This window comes from Crocuta crocuta, unplaced genomic scaffold (genome assembly GCF_008692635.1).
Source record: "Crocuta crocuta isolate KB4526 unplaced genomic scaffold, BGI_CrCroc_1.0 scaffold118, whole genome shotgun sequence".
NCBI lineage: Eukaryota > Metazoa > Chordata > Mammalia > Carnivora > Hyaenidae > Crocuta > Crocuta crocuta.
In genome coordinates, this window is record NW_027551558.1 from 2,005,153 (window position 1) to 2,022,355 (window position 17,203).

Consider the following 17,203-nt stretch of genomic DNA (forward strand, 5'->3'; position numbering starts at 1 on the left):
TGTCAGCACTCGGCAAGCTTTTTACTCCTTTCTGTGCCCTGGTCTTTATCTCTTGTGTGGTAGTTTTCAGTTTACGAAATTCCCTTGAAACACTGGTCTGTCTCTTGGTAGCTAACTCTGTGCTCTGTGTTCACTGAATTGGAATCACTACTTTGTGTTCATTCTTTTTGTATGTCCACATTGAATGGATGAGCTTTCTTTTCTGTTCCTGATGCGCTTATCCAGAGCCACGTATTCTTTTAATGTATTATATACTCAATTTTGTGCTCTTCCTAAAAACATCGCAGTGACCATCCTGGTACTTAGCGATTGGTGCTAAAGTTAAAAGTAGAATCAAAGTCTAAGTGTGATTTCAGTTTTGGTAGATAATGCCAAATTATTCTCCACAATATGTTTCCTTATGCCATACCAATACTGGTCACTGGTCCTTTGGCCAATCTGATGGGTAAAAAGTTTTTTGACTTTTTTTCCAGTTAAATTTGTGTCCCTGGCTATTGATGAAGATGAAAATCTCTTCATGAATTTATCACCCATTTGCATTTTTTGTCTTTTGTGAATTACTAATTTATAGCCTTTCTGTGTTGTTATTCTTTTTCAAAATGATCTTTGGAGACTTTGAAGGGAAAGGGAAATACATAAAGTCAGAATGGTTTACGTTGGGCAATTGTGACTCCTTTGTGGGACACACACACACACACAGTGTTTTATCCTTTTTTTAAAATTAAAAAAAATATTTTTTGAGATACAGAGTATGCAAATGGGGCAGGGGCAAAGAGTGGGGACAGAGGATCTAAAGCAGGCCCTCCACTGACAGCAGCGAGCCCAGTGTGGGGCTTGAACTTGCAAACTGCAAGATCATGACCTGCGCCGAAGTCGGATGCTCAACCGACTGAGCCACCCAGGTGCCCCAGTGTTCTATCCTCTTGACAGAGTTTTGGTTCTGGCTACCACTTGCTCAGAGCCTGGAAGTAACATGTGAAGCAGGTTCAGCAGTGTTTTGATCACAGTGTTGTTCTTCAGGGAGGGCCCAGCATGTGACCGTTGAGAGCAGGGTGCGTGCACCCTGTGGGGTCCTGTGTGACCCCTGTTTTCAGGAACCCCGTAATTTAGAGGAACAGAGCTACGTCTGCACTTGGCCAACTGCAATATGTTTCAGTCTTTGTAACTACAGAAAATTTAGGCCAGTTGATGATTTCATGGGTTTAGGAATTTTGCCCACATGGGGGTATAGTTGAGATCCTTTCCCTTGTCCTTAATCTTAAAGTTGTCTCCATGTCTCTGCCTGTGTCTCCCTTCCCCTCTCTCCATCTCATATAGTGGAAACCATTTATCTTTTGCAGTAGCAGCTGATGGCTTGCAAGCAACAGCATGCTCTTTTAAAGGTGTTTTGTGTCAACTCATTTGAAAACTAAGTTAAAATGGATTGACTTTCCTTTGTGAATGTTTTCATTTTGGTAAACCCAATATCCGTGGACTATATATGTGAAGCTCATTTAGAAATGGCTAGTTTGGTGCTTTATGTACAAGACAGATAGGCAGTCATTTGATCTGGAAATTACTGGCAAACACTTAGCAGTGGTCCATCTCGAAGCGCAAAACTGGTTCTCTCCCCACATTATAGGATATGTGTGTCCAAGAGCCGATATCAGCTCTGAGCAGGGGCAGCTCCTTACAGGACACCTTGGGGAGTGCCTGGCACATAGTAGGAGCTCAATAAAGATTTGAGTGACTGTGTTCAGTATTCATGACAAGGAAGAGCTGTAACTTAGAGATGCAAGCCGGTTGGAGGACCAGATGTGAGAGAGAGCTTGCGAAGCTGCTTACATTGTTTGGAAGTGACTTTTCCCCCACAGGTGCTATATACACCTTTGTGTGGGCATATATAACCTTTGTTTTAAGTTCATTTCAAAAATTTTTATTTTAGAGAGAAAGAGAGCTTAAGTGGGGCAGAGGGGCAGAGAGAGAGACTCTTAAGCAGGCTCCACACTCAGCTGAGAGTTCTACACGGGGCTCAACCCTGGGATCATGACCTGAGCCGAAATCAAGAGTCAGACTCTCAACCGACTGAGCCACCCAGGCACCCCTAAGTTCATTTTACACTAGGAGTAAATATAAGATATTCAGGGGGAAGTAGTTTTCTTCACAGAAATAAAGCTGTGGAGGGCTTTTCACACCTGCAGCATGTTACATTATCTTCCCTATCTCAAAATACAGAGAAGGAGGGGGTGGTATGTGCTCTCCATCCAGACACATCTACACAAAGGAAAACACACCGTACTTATTTGGAGGCCTGACCGACTCTTCCTGTTTTTGCAGGCATGTTTGCCACAGTCGCTGGCATATCTCAGCGAGCGCCCGTGCACTGGTCAGAGAATGTGATCGGCGCGGCCATCTGCTTTCCGTACGTCATAGCGCTGGATGACGAGTTCATCACGGTGCACAGCATGTTGGATCAGCAGCAGAAGCAGACACTGCCCTTTAAGGAGGGCCACATTCTACAGGATTCTGAAGGTACTACTTTACACAGAAATCATAACGAAATTTAGCTATCAACCCTTTTGTGACACTTCTACAGTAAATGTTATTAAGGGTCCATCGGAGCTGGGCCTCGCGGTAAGTTTAGAAGACGCACGGGTGATGGTGATGTGGTCTCTGTGCCCCAGGGCCCCAGGTTAAAGGGGAGACAGATATTTGAACACAAGCTGTGGCTGTTTAAGAGCTTGATAAACACAAAGCAAGGCCAGTTGGGAGAGCAGAGGGGGAAGTGTTTCCTGGAAATATCAGGGAGGGCTTCCTGAAGGAGTTGGTATTTGAACCAAACCTTGAAAGATTAATAGGAGTCAGCCAAGCAGACTTGGTGTGAAAGAACCTTCAGGTAGAGAGAAATGTGCCTGTGCACCTGCATGAGAGGGACCCCTGGGCTTCAGGACATGCAGGCAATTCAGTGTTCTTGGAGTACATCGTGTGTGAAGAAGGCTGGCATGACATGAGGCTGAGGCAGACCCAGCAGTCAGGAGGGACCTCCCCTTGTGGGCAGCAGCGAGCTGGGCAAGGGATTTATTTCACTTTTCCTTAATTTTATTATGAACGTTTTCAAATATACCAAAAAGTTGAAAGAAAAACACAGAAGCACCATGTACCATTGGCGAAGAATCAACACTTGTGAACTCTTTGCTGAGCCGTTTAAAAATCAGTACAAGACATTGTGCCATTTAATCCGAAATAGTTGGGCGCGCATCTCCTAAGAATCAGGGCGTTTCCTCACGTAATCACGAGAAAGTGAGCTCTAAAATCCCGGCCATGTTCAGATTTCCCTAGGTGTCCTAAGAATGCCCTTTCTGATATTTTCTTCAAACCAGGAACTGATCTAGATTTTTATGTTACATGTACCACTTAAGGATTTTAGCTCACCAAGCATTGCCCTTCCTGTTCTGGATGCTAGGGATATAAACTTACTAAGACTCTCAGCTCCCACATTAAGCATGGCACATTCCAGTCGGGGGCCCTGACCTAGGCATCAGGAGTGTGTGTTTCATGACAATATCACAGTGACAGTACATCGAGTGGTAGGGGTGGGCACGGGGTAACGGGCACATAGAGGCCAACAACATAACCCAGCCTGGGTGCAAACAAGGGGAGGCTTCCCGGGAAAGGGGACACCGGTGCAGAGAAGGGACAGAAACTCCTCTGAGTATGAGAAAAGTTACTTCACTGTGATACAGAAGCCAAATAGCCTGGACAAGGGAGCAGAGCGGAAAGACTAAAAGGAAGGTGTGACAGTAATGCAGGCAAGGAACTGATTTTTTTTTTCATTTTTTAAGATCTTTATTTATTTTTGAGAGTGAGGCTGAGAGAGACAGAGTGTGAGCAGGGGAGAGGCAGATGCAGAATCTGAAACAGGCTCCAGGCTCAGAGCTCTCAGCACAGAGCCCGACGTGGGGCTCGAACCCATGAACTGTGAGATCATGACCTGAGCCGAAGTCGGATGCTTAACCAACTGAGCCACCCAGGCGCCCCACTACTCAATTGCTTTTAAATTTATCCACACTTTTGAATATATGGCAAGAAAGCCTATCTTGTACTTTGGAAATGTGGTATTAGGGTCCAGCCTTTTTCTGACAGTTGGCAGTATGGGAAGAAGAAAAGAGAAGGATTGTAATTGATGATTTCTGAAGGGATTCTGTGTTGGGAGAACTGATGAAATCAGTCATCCGATCATGTAACAGTCCCATTTGGGGGAAGCAGTGTGTGTTCTTTCTCTTTCCAACACTGTTGAATGTTTTTTTTCCCCAGGAAGAGTGATTGTTGCCACCAGTAAAGGAGTTTACATCTTGGTTCCATTACCCCTGGAAAAGCAAATACAGGACCTTCTAGCAAGCCGTAGAGTGGAAGAGGCTTTGGTTTTAGCAAAAGGAGCCCGGAGGAACATTCCAAAAGAAAAATTTCAGGTTTGTAATGAGCTGGTCACAAGGAAGCATGCCTGCAAGCCACCGGTTAGAAAACACTCCGATTTCAGTCACATACATCAGCCCTCCCTGTGAGCCACACAATTGCTTTCATGTCTGTTATATTTTACTTCTTCAGCCCATTCACATCATATGGATATGGAGGCAAGTTGCAGTTGGACAGCCGGGCCAAGGTCTCACTGCTAACAGAGGCCAAGTCTGACTGTGAGCCTCTGACTTAATTCCTGCGCCTGATGTATAGACCACATTATATTTCTAATCAACTTTCTTCTTCAGTGGGCCTTCAGAGAGGGGTCAGGGGAATAGTTCTCGTAAACCCAAAGAGTAACATCGTCAGCTTCATTTGTCTCCGAATTTAGAATTTGTATTTGTTGGGATGGGGTTGAATTTTAAAAGTTTAGATTTATCTAAGCTATAGGAAAAGCTTTGTTAGCCATACTAATCTACCACCTAACGCTGCAGGAATCTGTCTGGTTAATTTCCATGGAAGGAAACTTTTAATGCACTTGAGGCACCAACTTTAATGTGGTTGGTGCGATAAATGAAACCAATCCAAGAATCATAAGTTCTTCTTCCATCCAGTGAAATCAGGTTCCCTAAACATTGCTTTCTTGATCCGTCGTTAGGTTAGTTCACATAACTCTACATATTTGAAAATAATGGAACATAGAAGGGTGTGTGTATGCTTCATTGAATGTGGAAACTGATCATGAAAAGTTCTCATGACTTAATCCTGATCCACTGATGGTTACCCATCAGTCAGATTTCCACATGACTAAGTGATGTTGTGGAGTGACTTAATGCTTTCTGGCCTCAGTTGCTTTATGCTGTCAAGTGAAAGAAGACTGGATGTGTAATTTATGGTTATGGGGTATCAAAGAGAGCACCTTTTTTTTTTTTTGAGTGTAGTTGACATATGATGCTATGTTAGTTTTAGGTGTACAACATAGGGATTCAGCTTCTCTAAACGTTACTGTGCTCCCCAAAGTGAAGAGGACGTCTTTTCTATATTGAAAGATTGATAAACTTTCCCTTTTTATTCCTGATTTTTAAAAATTTAAATCCAAATTAGTCAACATACAGAATTTAGTGATTCACCACTTACATATAACACCCAGCACTCATCCCAGAAAGTGCCCTCCTTAATGCCCATCACCCACTGAGCCCATCCATCAACCCTCAGTTTGTTCTTTTGTATTTAAGAGTCTCTTATGGTTTGCCTCCTTCTCTGTTTTCATCTTACTTTTCTTCCTTTCCCATATGTTCATCTGTTTTGTTTTTTAAAATCCACATGAGTGAAATCATATGAAATTTGTGTTTCTCTGACTGACATATTTCACTTAGCATAATACATTCTAGTTTCATCCACTTTGTTGCAAATGGCAAGATTTCATTCTTTTTGATTACTGAGTAGTATTCCATTGTATACATATACCAAATTCTTTATCCATTCATCAGTTGATGGACATTTGGGCTCTTTCCATAATTTGACTATTGTTGAAAGCACTGCTGTAAACATTGGGGTACATATACCCCTTTGAATCAGCACTCCTATATCCTTTGGATACATACCTACTGGTACAATTACTGGGTCGTAGGGTAGTTCTATTTTTAATTTTTTGAGGAACTTCCATACTATTTTCCTGAGTGGCTGCCACCAGTTTGCATTTCAACCAACACTGCAAAAGGGCTCCCCTTTTGAGGCTCCTGGGTGGCTCAGCCAGTTAAGCACTTGGCTCTTGATCTCAGCTCAGGTCATGATCTCACAGTTTGCAGGTTTGAGCCCTGCATTGGGCTCTGTGGTGACAGGACGGAGCCTGCCTGGGATTCCCTCTCTCCCTCTCTCTCTGCCCCTCCTCCACTTTCTCTCAAAATAAAATAAATAAATGTTATATAGTTTCACAGCTAATAAAAAGGGGATGCTCCCCTTTCTATACATCCTCTCCAATATCTGTTGTTTCCTGATTAATTTTAACCATTCCAACAGGTGTGAAGTAGTATCTCACTGTGGTTTTGATTTGTATTTCCCTGATGATAAATGAAGTTGAGCCTCTTTTCATGTGTCTATTAGCCATCTGGATGTCTTCCTTGGAAAAGTGTCTGTTCATGTCTTCTGCCCATTTCTTTACTGGATTGTTTTTTTGGGTGTTTAGCTTAATAAGTTCTTTATAGATTTTGGATGCTAACTTAATTTGATGTGTCATTTGCAAATACCTTCTCCCGTTCTGTCAGCTGCCTTTGGTTTTGTTGATTGTTTCCTTCCCTGTGTTCCTGATTTTTGAAAGTGAGACCAATCTACTAGCATTCAGCAGGGGGCAGCAGAGGCAAAAAGAAGAGAGCTCTTTATTTCAGGACTTGTGCTATGCGGAGTATACTTCCCTCTGCAACCTGTACATCAGCTTCCGGTGTGGTAGTGGTGCTAAGGAGGGTCAGGATCAGACTTCCAGGGGCTCTGAGGTCTACCCCTCCCCTGCTTGCTCACGGCCCCATGAGCTGCCCCCTGTGGGTGTGTTGGATGTCTGGGTAGGCCACACACTGGCGTGCCCCCTCTTTGAATGCACACATGTGCACGCTTGAAGTGTGCAGCATTTTCTTGTGGAAAGGTGCAGTGTTCTTTGTGTGATCTTTGCTCCCTCACCTCTCCTTTCACCAAGTCGTGATGCGCGGTCAATATTTAGATCATATTAGCCGTCATCTTGCTCGTATCTTGCTCATCTTGCTCATATAGGTGTCATCTGTGTGTCGTCTTGGTTTCTCATTTGGAGTGTCTTCCTTTCTAACGTGCTCCCTGCCATTTCCCGGGTGCTGCAAACTCGTATATTCAGACCTGGAAATACACCTCAGAATGGTCTCGAATTCACCCCATATTCCCCGTGTCTAGTGATACTGCTGACACGTAGACCCTTCTCTTATTTTGTCTGGTGGGCACCTCATCCATACTTTTTTTTTCTTTTAAAGAGAGAGAGCGCATGCACAAGCAGGGCATGCTGGGCAGAGAGACAGAGGGAGAGAGAATTCCAAGCAGGCTTCACATTCAGTGTAGAGCCCTACTTGGGGCTAACAATTAAGCACTAACTCCCTCTCCCCCTCCCCTGGGAACTCCATGCTGTGTCTATGATGGTGAGTATTCCATGTACCTCATGTAAGCAGAGTCCTGCAGGATTTGTCCTTTCATGCCTGGCTTTCTGAGTGTAGTGTCCTCAAGGCTCATCTGTGTCAGAATTTCCTTCTTCTTCAAGGCTGAATAATACATTCCATTGTATGTACATAGCACAGTTGGCTTATCCATCATCTGCAGTTGGACACATGGATTGCCTCCACCTTTTGGCTGTTGTGAGCTGCTGTGAAGTAATTATTCTGTTTTTATGCGGAGGCTGCAAGGTTAAAAGGACAGCATTGCTGCTATCTTCCCAGATACTTTGGTCTGGAACATTCTAAAGTAATTTTTGGAAATTTAATACATTTACACGCATACACTCATAAACACATTCTGCATGGCAAAGCCTACTATACATCAATGAAAAACGTAAGTAGCAAAATAGTATTTGCAGTTTGCAGCACAGAGGGTAGGCTCATTTCTCTAAAATGTCAGGACCTCCTTCAATATATAAAGAAGAAAAAAATGAATTGCCTAACAGAAAAATGAATATGAACGGATATTTCATAGAAAGTGGACTCGCCTGTGTTACAAATGCATGAAAAGATGTTTTGTGTCACTCATACGGAGATGTGCAAATTAGAAGTTCACTAATAATTTTTCACTCAGACTGTTAAAGATCAGAGGGTTTGATGAGGCTGCACTGAGGGTGTGGGAAAGTGGGCCCTCAGATGTATCACTTCTGAGAGCAGCAACTGAAGCAGCCTGGGCAGGAGGGCACTTTGAGAACATATGTCCAAGTGACAACCATACAGTTCCGCTCCTAGAGCGGTATTCCCTGGATCTAATCAAGAAAACACAAAATAACCAGCATAGACGACTCTTCGCTCTCTTGTTTGTTAAAAAAAACAACCAGCCAGATGCTGCCGGTGGAGGAGTTGTTGGGGTGCCGCGGAGCCAGGAACGAGAACCAGGGGCCGTGTGTGTCAAGGCAGAAGGATCTGTGGGAGACCGTGCAGATGGAGCACTACTACACTGGGAGCAAGGGTTTGCTCATAAATATCTAACACGTTTCTGTGCAGCTGCTGAGAAATCAGCAGTATCGATTGCCCCTGGGGAGTTCTGGTTGGGGACTGCAGGAAGGAGACTCCGTAAAATCCCTGCAGCTGCTTTCAAGTTGAGCCATATGAATGTACCACATATGTTGTAAATCCTAAACTATACTGAAGAAAAAAAACACATGCATGTGTTTAAAGAAAGAAAAAAAATCAAAGAGCAAGTCGTCTTTTGCCCTTAGAACATCATTTTCCTTCCTGAAGACCCCTGTGTTACTATTTCTTAGTAGAACCCTTGGGGGAGTTTGGACCTGTGCTTTGGGTAGATTTTGTAATGCATGATGAGTTCCTCAGGCCCTCCTTCCCCGCTGGCCTCCGCCCCCACTGGCCCCCTGCTCCCACTGGACATCCCTCCGGCTGGACCCTACCCCCACTGGTCCCCCTCTCCCACTCGACCCCGCCCCTGCTGGCCCCTGCCATTCCCACCTTCGGAACTGACCACTTTTCCTGCTCTGCATGCATATCCATTGCACGGCTGCCTTCAGGACCAGGGCTTCCAGTTTGCATTTTCGCCAGACCCTTGCTCTGTGACAGTGATGGGTGTGGGGTGGAAAAAGTTCTATTTTACAAATTTGCATTATTTGGATTTCTTTTTTTTTTTTTTTTTTTTTTTTTTTTATTTCTAGGAGAGAGAGAGAGACGGCGTGAGCAGGGGAGGGTCAGAGAGAGAGGGAGTCACAGCCTGAAACAGGCTCCAGGCTCTGAGCTGGCAGTCAGCACAGAGCCCGACGCGGGGCTCGAACCCACGAACCGCGAGATCATGACCTAAGCGAAAGTCGGACGCTTAACTGACTAAACCACCCAGGTGCCCCTAGTTGGGTTTCTTTTCTTCCCTTCCCTCACTTCCACTCCATTTGTATTATATATGTAGGTGTGTGTATGTATATATATAGCACATAAGTACCTTTTATGTATATATTTTACATATCAGCATTTATAGTACACACACACACATACACACACACACCTGTATGTGTACACTTCTGTTTCCAAGCTTACTCAATCAGGATGGATTGCCTTTTGAATAAGGCCGCTTAGGTGGGCTACTGTTTCACCTAATATATTTTGAGAAAGGTGTTCCCATTTAGGCAATAATTAAGTAAGAGTTTTAAAATAAGTTTTAAAAAAGCCAAAAACCCAGCAGTTAAATATGCTTTACAGGAAAAGGTATGAATACAGTTAAAAGTATAACATTCATACCGACTTTTGTTTAAACTGTTGACTGGACTCATGTTACACCATATATCCCAAGTCCTCTTGGTCTTTAACAGGACATTATTACCTGACTAGTGGGTAGTGTCATGTCAAGAGTAGACTGTCCTCTGGATTTGTATCTGGTTATGATGACTGCACCAACAGATCTGCGGTCATTCTCGGTAGGAAGGGGGTGTGTCTGTCAGTCCTGCTCTCCTGGAGATAAGCCCACTGGCAAAGCCAAAGTGCTGAGAGCACTTGAGGTGGGGGCGGGGGGGGGGGGNTGATCCTATTGTGGGCTTTTCTGCCCTTAAACAAGCTTCTTTCTAAATTGAAGGGAATTTTCTGTTTCACAAAATTTTTAGTCACCCAAAGCATGAAAGTTAGAAATCTCAATTCAGAAATGTCATGGTAGAAACATAGGTAATGACTTGAGTTTCAGAGTACATGTGACCTCCTACACCTGACTGGGGTGGGGGGGGCCCTCCTCCTCTGCACAGAGCAGGTATTGAGTGGCACTACTTAGAGATCTGTTTTGCTGATTTACTTTCTTGGCCTGGGACTTCTGACAGCTGTCTTACGCCAGGGGACAAATTAGTAAGTTAAACAGCCGAAAACCCCACCATTGAGTTAGCTGTGCTGCTGGAGAGATACACAGACTTTCATCCTCCGCATCTGTCCCCTGCTGGCCAGCCCGGCCCCAGGTTTGTAGTTCAGCATCACCTGCGTAGAGCGCCAGGGGACCTGCCAGTCACAGCACGTGGTCCAGAAAGGAGACAGTTGCTTTCAGAGCACCCACCTGTATGCAGCATTTGCAGACTAGAAAACAATAACCCCAGATTCTTGGAGATTGGGAGTGTTCACCAAAGTGTTTTTCATCTCCCTTTAGGAAGGGAAAGAGTAGATGGCCTTTGAGTCGGCAGCCATGAGGAGTCAATTGTCCTTTGGCTGATTTCTCATCAACAGGCCAGGGTGTGATCGAGAATTCTGCCACAGTGGCTGGATCCCTTTTATCCTTTCTGCTAAGTGGATGGTCTTTATTATATCCACCTCCAGAAATGGAGCTAGCCTTTCTGTGCAATAGAACCTTGACCTACTCCTGTCTGCTGCTTATTGTTGGGGGGAGGGGTACAAATAGGCCAGTTTTTAGGCCACAACTGGCTGGTGTCAGGGAAGAAAAATAAAGGCAGGAAGTAAGGAGATGAAAAAGCAGCCTGCCTTTTCTGACTTCTCTGAAGGAACGTCTATGGGGAGAGGAAGGAAGTGTTACACTCTTGAGAACTCTTCAGTGCTGTAGCGAAAGCCCCTTTAAAAGCCGCTGTGAGGGAACAGGAGTGACAGCCTCTAGTACCGACGGTCTGCAGTTCCTCGCTTCCCCGGGGTCACAGTACCAGCTGCTTGCCGTGTACCTGGGCGACTCAGTGAGTGGAAGAATTGGGCTCTAGCATCCAAGGGATCTGCTTTTTTAAAATCCCGGCTCTGCCACTTACGATGTCACTAACTTTGGGCTAAGATCCTAACATCTATGAGTGGACTGTCCCTCCCTCAGGGTTCACAACTACAGAGGAGAGAGCCCTTCAGATCCGGAAGCACTTCCTGAATGGCAGGTGTTGGGGCTGCAAAGATGTCTAACGTGTGTGCCGAGCCTCCAAGGGATTCATGGCTTCTATGACAGCACAGTGGTGGGAAGGCAGAGGAAGGGAACTCACAGGGTCGGAAATACAACTGGAGCCTTTGTTCGTGAGGGGGTGACGGCGTGGCTGTGGGAGGCACCAGTTAAGAAAAGAGCAGAGAGACAGGTCCAGAGTCTACTTGAAACAGAGGCTGCTTCATACCCCAGCACTGACCAAATTGGACAGAGACGTGGAAGGGGTAGAATGGAGACACCACAGGCCAGCCCCCTCTAGTGTGCTTTGCTTTTTCCAGATGTCACAAGATCAAGGGATTCAGTGGTCAAGGAAACCTGGGTAGTATTGGGTTATAAAAGATCACCCAGCACCTTGATGGCTGGAATTGTCAGGTGGGGTGGGTCTTGCAGCTCCCAGAGAGGGAATGCGCTGCGTCTCCCCAGCTCAGGAGGAAAGCTGGTTGATTTATCCATTTATTGATTGAATGGCATTGGCCCTGAGCCCTGGGGATGCTGAGACGCGAAGTGTCAATTCCAGAAGGGAACTGCCGCTCCCATACTACCAGAGATCCTGGAGCTCTTGATACCCACCTGAGCAGCCAGAGGAGAAGCAATCACGGCAGCCCTGTGAGCTAAGGGGGAGGAGAACAGAAGATAACACATTTGGGAAGGAAATGGGATTTACAGGAAAGATCCATGGGGAAGGTGTGGAAGAATGGTCAAATAGAGAACGACTTTACTTAAGGAACAAAGGGATGTTTCATTCTCTCCTCCTCTCTCTCTGTCACACACACATAAATATTTTTGTCTGTATTGAAAATAATTCCATGCATTCCATATTTTCTCTTTACCTTGTAACTTGCAGCATCTGTGTAGCAATGAGCATTTAGCTTGGGTTATGATTAGAAAGGTAGTTTCTCCCCACCGTGTTGGTTTCAGGGTATGTCTGAGAGATTATATCTGTCTTTCCTTGCAGGTAATGTACAGAAGGATTCTGCAGCAGGCGGGGTTTATACAGTTCGCACAACTTCAGTTTCTGGAAGCTAAAGAGCTCTTCAGGTAATTTGAGGTGTTGGTAGCAGGCCCTCCCGCGTGTCCCTCTGTGGTCAAAACTTTCATCTACAGACTGTGTGGGAGAGGTCGCCGCGGTTAGCTTGTGCCTCATGGGGAAGTGGTGAGGCTCGTTGACAGTAGCAGCCACCACCGACGCTCGATCCTCGCCCCCACCCCTTAGCCTCAATTTACCTGCTCCGTGTCCTTACAAGGGCGGAGGCTAACAAGGGGGCTCCCCTAACAGTCCCATGAAGGGAAGAGAAGGGAATCCTGAAGGGTGAATTTAATAACATGAAGGATTCCTAGAAAAATACTGTTGCCCACTTTTCCTTTCCTTTAGAGATTTTACAGGAAATTAGGGAGCTTAGGAAAAGAGCAGGTACTTCTGGGAGGACTCATGAAAACTGCTCCTTCCAAAGACTTCACAAGGAGAATGTTCGTAAGAACGACTTGGGACATACGTTTTCAGAATGTCTAACTAGAACACATTCTGTGTGGTCTAGAACCATCTCAAAGATAAAACATATGTTAAGCGGTGGAAGAGATCCTTCACGTCCAAGCAACAACTGGAGCAGAGCACCACTGTGCCACTGGGCACCAGACCCGCCACAGCTCTGACCTCCTGCCCTGGCACACGCGTGGCTGTAGGAGCAGACTTCTGAGTAGAGGCGGAACCACTTAGCGAATCGTGATGCCCCGTAGAGCTTATGCTTACATAAATTCTGTCTGCTGTTATCATCGGTTCCTGGCAGGATCCGTAACTCTGGAGCTTACGTAGATTCTTTGTCCCTTAGGACCTAGATTTTTCCGTACTGCCTGCTTATCCCTGCAGTGTTGGAAACCTCCTCATTCGGTTTCACGGGCACCTCTTTTTCTCATGGGTTAATTTGGAACAGTGGGCAAATCGTCACAATATATTCGTAGAAGAGTTCACAGAATTTGTAACAGACTTGTGTAGGGCCTGTCGGTCATTAATAGAAGGTTCCTGTCTTTCATGCTTCAGCCTCTTCCTGGTTTTCACTGACTGCTGCTCAGTTTTTGTCAAAAGTGTGACCAAGGGGCGCCTGGTTGGCTCAGTCGGTTAAGCATCTGACTTCAGCTCACGTCATGATCTCATGGTTCATGAGTTTGAGTCCCGCATCGGGCTCTGTGCTGAGAGCTCAGAGCCTCGAGCCTGCTTCACATTTTGTGTGTCTCTCTCTCTGCCCCTACCCTGCTTGTCTTCCCCCTCTCAAAAATGAATAAACTTAAAAAAAAAACAAAGACAAAAGTGTGGCCCAGGGAATTGACACTTGTTGAAGACCCTTCCAAACAAGCATGATTCCACTTTCCCTTCCTGTGTCCTTGATAGATGTTGCTAATAATGTGAATTTTTTTTTTCTCATTGATGTGGGACGTGTCCTCAGATTTCTTCTCGGTTCAGTGCTAGAAGCCACAACTGCCAGCTAATCATGGTTGGCACCCAAGAGAGAGCCCCTTTATGATGCTCAATGTGGGCCCGTACGTTCTGTGTCTATTCCTCTAGATGTTACTCAGCCTGTTCTGGGGTCCAGTCAGGCCAGCACTTGCCCGTGAAGCAAACTTGGCCCCAGCGCCAGAGCCAGAGCGGCAGGGTAAGACTGCAACCTGCTTTTATGGTGTGCCCATACGAGTCTGGAATTGGGCTGAGTGCTCATTGGGCAGCATAGGTGCCGCTCCATGGTGTGGGTGCAGTGAGCTGGGCGACAGTGCAGAGCCCGGGCTTGGATCGGGATTTGGCTGGATCTCAAATGAGAAGCTTCCCAAATCAAGAATCATGCAGTCATGCCCTTTTGAGCTGGGTAATTTGTCATGGATGCTCTTGTGCGTTGTGCAAACCCTGGCCTCCACCAGCTGCGTGCCAGTAGCACCTCCAGTGGGGACCGAAAGTATCTCCAGACATTGCTGACTGTTTTCCAGGGAGCCAAACTGCTTCCACAGAGGACCATTGCTTGAGGCAGAGGGAACACCCAGCAAAGGCTGAGAGGCACGAAGTTTGTAAACTGGAGAGGCAATGAGGGGTAGTTGAAACCTTGGAACATGAGCCGAACGGTGGAAGGCAAAGCTGTAAGGTCACTGGGAGCAGCTAGGAAGGGCCCTGAATGCTGAGCTCAGAGGTCTGAAGTTCACCCTGGGGAGGCCCAGAACCACAGGGAAGTGGGGAGAGGGCAGGAGTGGAAGCCATGAGGGCCAGAGGCCAGAAGATGGGGAGGAGGAGACAGAGCTTAAAGGAAGGCAGATGTAGTAAACATCGCAGGAAGTGTAGACCCTGGGCCCTACCTGAGGTCCCCATTCCTGTCTGGGGGCCCTGCGTCTGTGTCTGTGGGGCTGCCTCTGGGCCAAGGTTGAGGCCTGCAGCTCGGTAGTGCCACCTCTGGCTCGTTGTGGACAAGACGAGCAGGCGCGGTGGGGACGGGGTCAGTGGTGATGTCGAGGCAGGACGTTACCAGCTGGGCTCCCCGGCCTTCGGAGGTTAGGACATCACGCTGGCCGTCTGAGCTGCAGCCTAAGCTTATGCTATGAAAGGCCATCGAGAGTCACCACAGATACAGCTTCACAAGTGCTCTGGCAGCTCCTGTTGTAAGATTGCCAAGTCCCTTCTCTGTGGACCCTTCGGCAAACCTGGTTATAGTTTGGTGCTGGGAGAAGCGCTGGACTGTATTTCACCTGATTGGACAGTGATGTGTCCCCTTCGCAGTCCTTTTGTGGCTTGGTTTCCAGGGGGTCTGGTGCTAAGTAGGTGTTGGTGCTGCCTCAGGTGCCTTGATATTGCACAGCAGCCCTGGCGGGGGTGTGCCTCTCGCTGTGGTCCCTTCTCTGCTGTTAGAACCGCGTGGTGGCACGTGGTTCAGCAGTGCTCTGCTGGGCTTGCGCTTTGGGACGCTCGCTCTGATGTGCTCCCCATGCCTCCAGCAGCCCGTTAATGTGTGCGGACGTGCACGCCACCCCCCGTGTTGTTTTGTGTGCCTATGTGTACTCTCTCTCTCTTTTTGCTTCATTTAGTTTGACACTGTAATTGCAGAAGCGGCCAGCTTGACGTCCGGGAGCTGATCTCTCTCTACCCCTTCCTGTTGCCCACCTCCTCCTCATTCACACGGTCCCACCCTCCTCTCCACGAGTATGCAGACCTGAACCAGCTGACCCAGGGGGACCAGGAGAAGATGGCCAAGTGCAAGCGCTTCCTCATGAGCTACCTGAATGAGGTCCGCAGCACAGAGGTAGCAAATGGCTACAAAGAGGACATCGACACGGCCTTGCTTAAGCTGTACGCGGAGGCAGACCACGACAGTCTGCTGGACCTCTTGGTCACCGAGAACTCCTGTCTTCTGACAGACAGTGCCGCCTGGCTTGAGAAGCACAAGAAGTGAGTGTTCCTTCCCCACACGCTGGCCCTTCCGCCGCCGTGGGAGGCTCTTGTGAAGGCGCGTCACCCCTCAGGTGACCGCTATGACGTTGTGGTGACAGCTTAGTGCCCCTCGGGAGAGAGCCCCTGGGCATAGCCTGAGACCAACTAGAAGGGTTCTTGGAAAGCATCAGGTCTCCTACCAGTTCTTCAGTGGCAGTGACCACAGCCAGTCGAGGGCCAGGTAGTAAAGGAAGTGGTTCTTGGCCTTCCTGTCCATGGCGTTCCATGCAGGACTCACCCACGCAAGACGCCACGTGTGGTACTAAACATGGCAGCAGGCTTGAGTCCCTGGTGACCAGATTGCACAGATAGTTGGACACCCCACAGAAATAGATAAAAAGGGGGACTTGATCTTGTTGATGTAAGTTTATGGCTTAAAACTCTGCCTTTATTATGAGCATGCGTCGGTAGGCAGCCGCCCCTTGCCGTAGCACAAGAACAGTGAACTGTAGTGACTGGCGTGGGCAGGTACGGGAGGGACCCCAGACTCCTTCATGTGGTGAGATTCTTGATCTGTGGTTTCTGTTATGTATGTGAGACAGCAGGAGTACTGATAAAATCCCACAGAAACCGCAGGGGTTATAGGGCCGGATCCCGTTCAGATGCCCGAGACAACGCAGGGCTGGTGATCGGTCGCTGAGTGGGTGTTCACTCCTCCCGGCACTTTCCCTCAGTGTCCCAAAGACGCCACGGGAGGGCGCAACTTTGTTTGCCGATGCCTCACAGTGCTGACTTGGAATGCTAAGGTCCACACGGTCAGGGCAACTGCCTGAAAGAGGAGGGCGCCAGCGAGTAGTTCGTTATCTTCAGAGTTTGCTCTCGGAGGGATGAACTCCACCATCCCCCTGTGCCCGCTTGTTCCCATCACCGGCCGGGGAGGGGGTGACCGTGAGCAGGACACCGCAGTGGAACCCGGGAGGCTGGAACAGCTCACCGCACGGGCAGTGTCAGTGCTGTCACTAGCCCTTTCCACTCACCAGTGAGGAAATGGGGGACAGACAGTCCACTTGCCTAGAGCAAGTGACAGGTTGTGAAACCTGAACTGAAGCTCAGGGCCCCTCTCCAGGACTCCCCCAACACGGGAGCTGTCCTCTCCAGTGGCTAGGTGCCGATGGCCCGTATTGCTGTTGTTCACATTCAGACGCCTTGCCCCTTCGTTCAGTAATAGCTCAGAGATGGCACACTTCCAGAATATTCTTCTAACACCTTGCAATGTTACCATCACCT

At 47.3% G+C, this 17,203-nt stretch overlaps 1 protein-coding gene across 1 annotated transcript in view; it reads left to right on the forward strand.

The window, feature by feature from the left end:
• The window catches only part of TGFBRAP1 (transforming growth factor beta receptor associated protein 1), a 37,357-nt gene that overhangs the window by 7,735 nt on the left and 12,419 nt on the right, over positions 1-17,203 (forward strand). Inside the window, 4 exon segments of the mRNA XM_077749259.1 lie at positions 2,317-2,511; positions 4,294-4,448; positions 12,476-12,558; positions 15,593-15,934. Of these exon segments, the coding sequence (XP_077605385.1) occupies positions 2,317-2,511; positions 4,294-4,448; positions 12,476-12,558; positions 15,593-15,934 (775 nt within the window).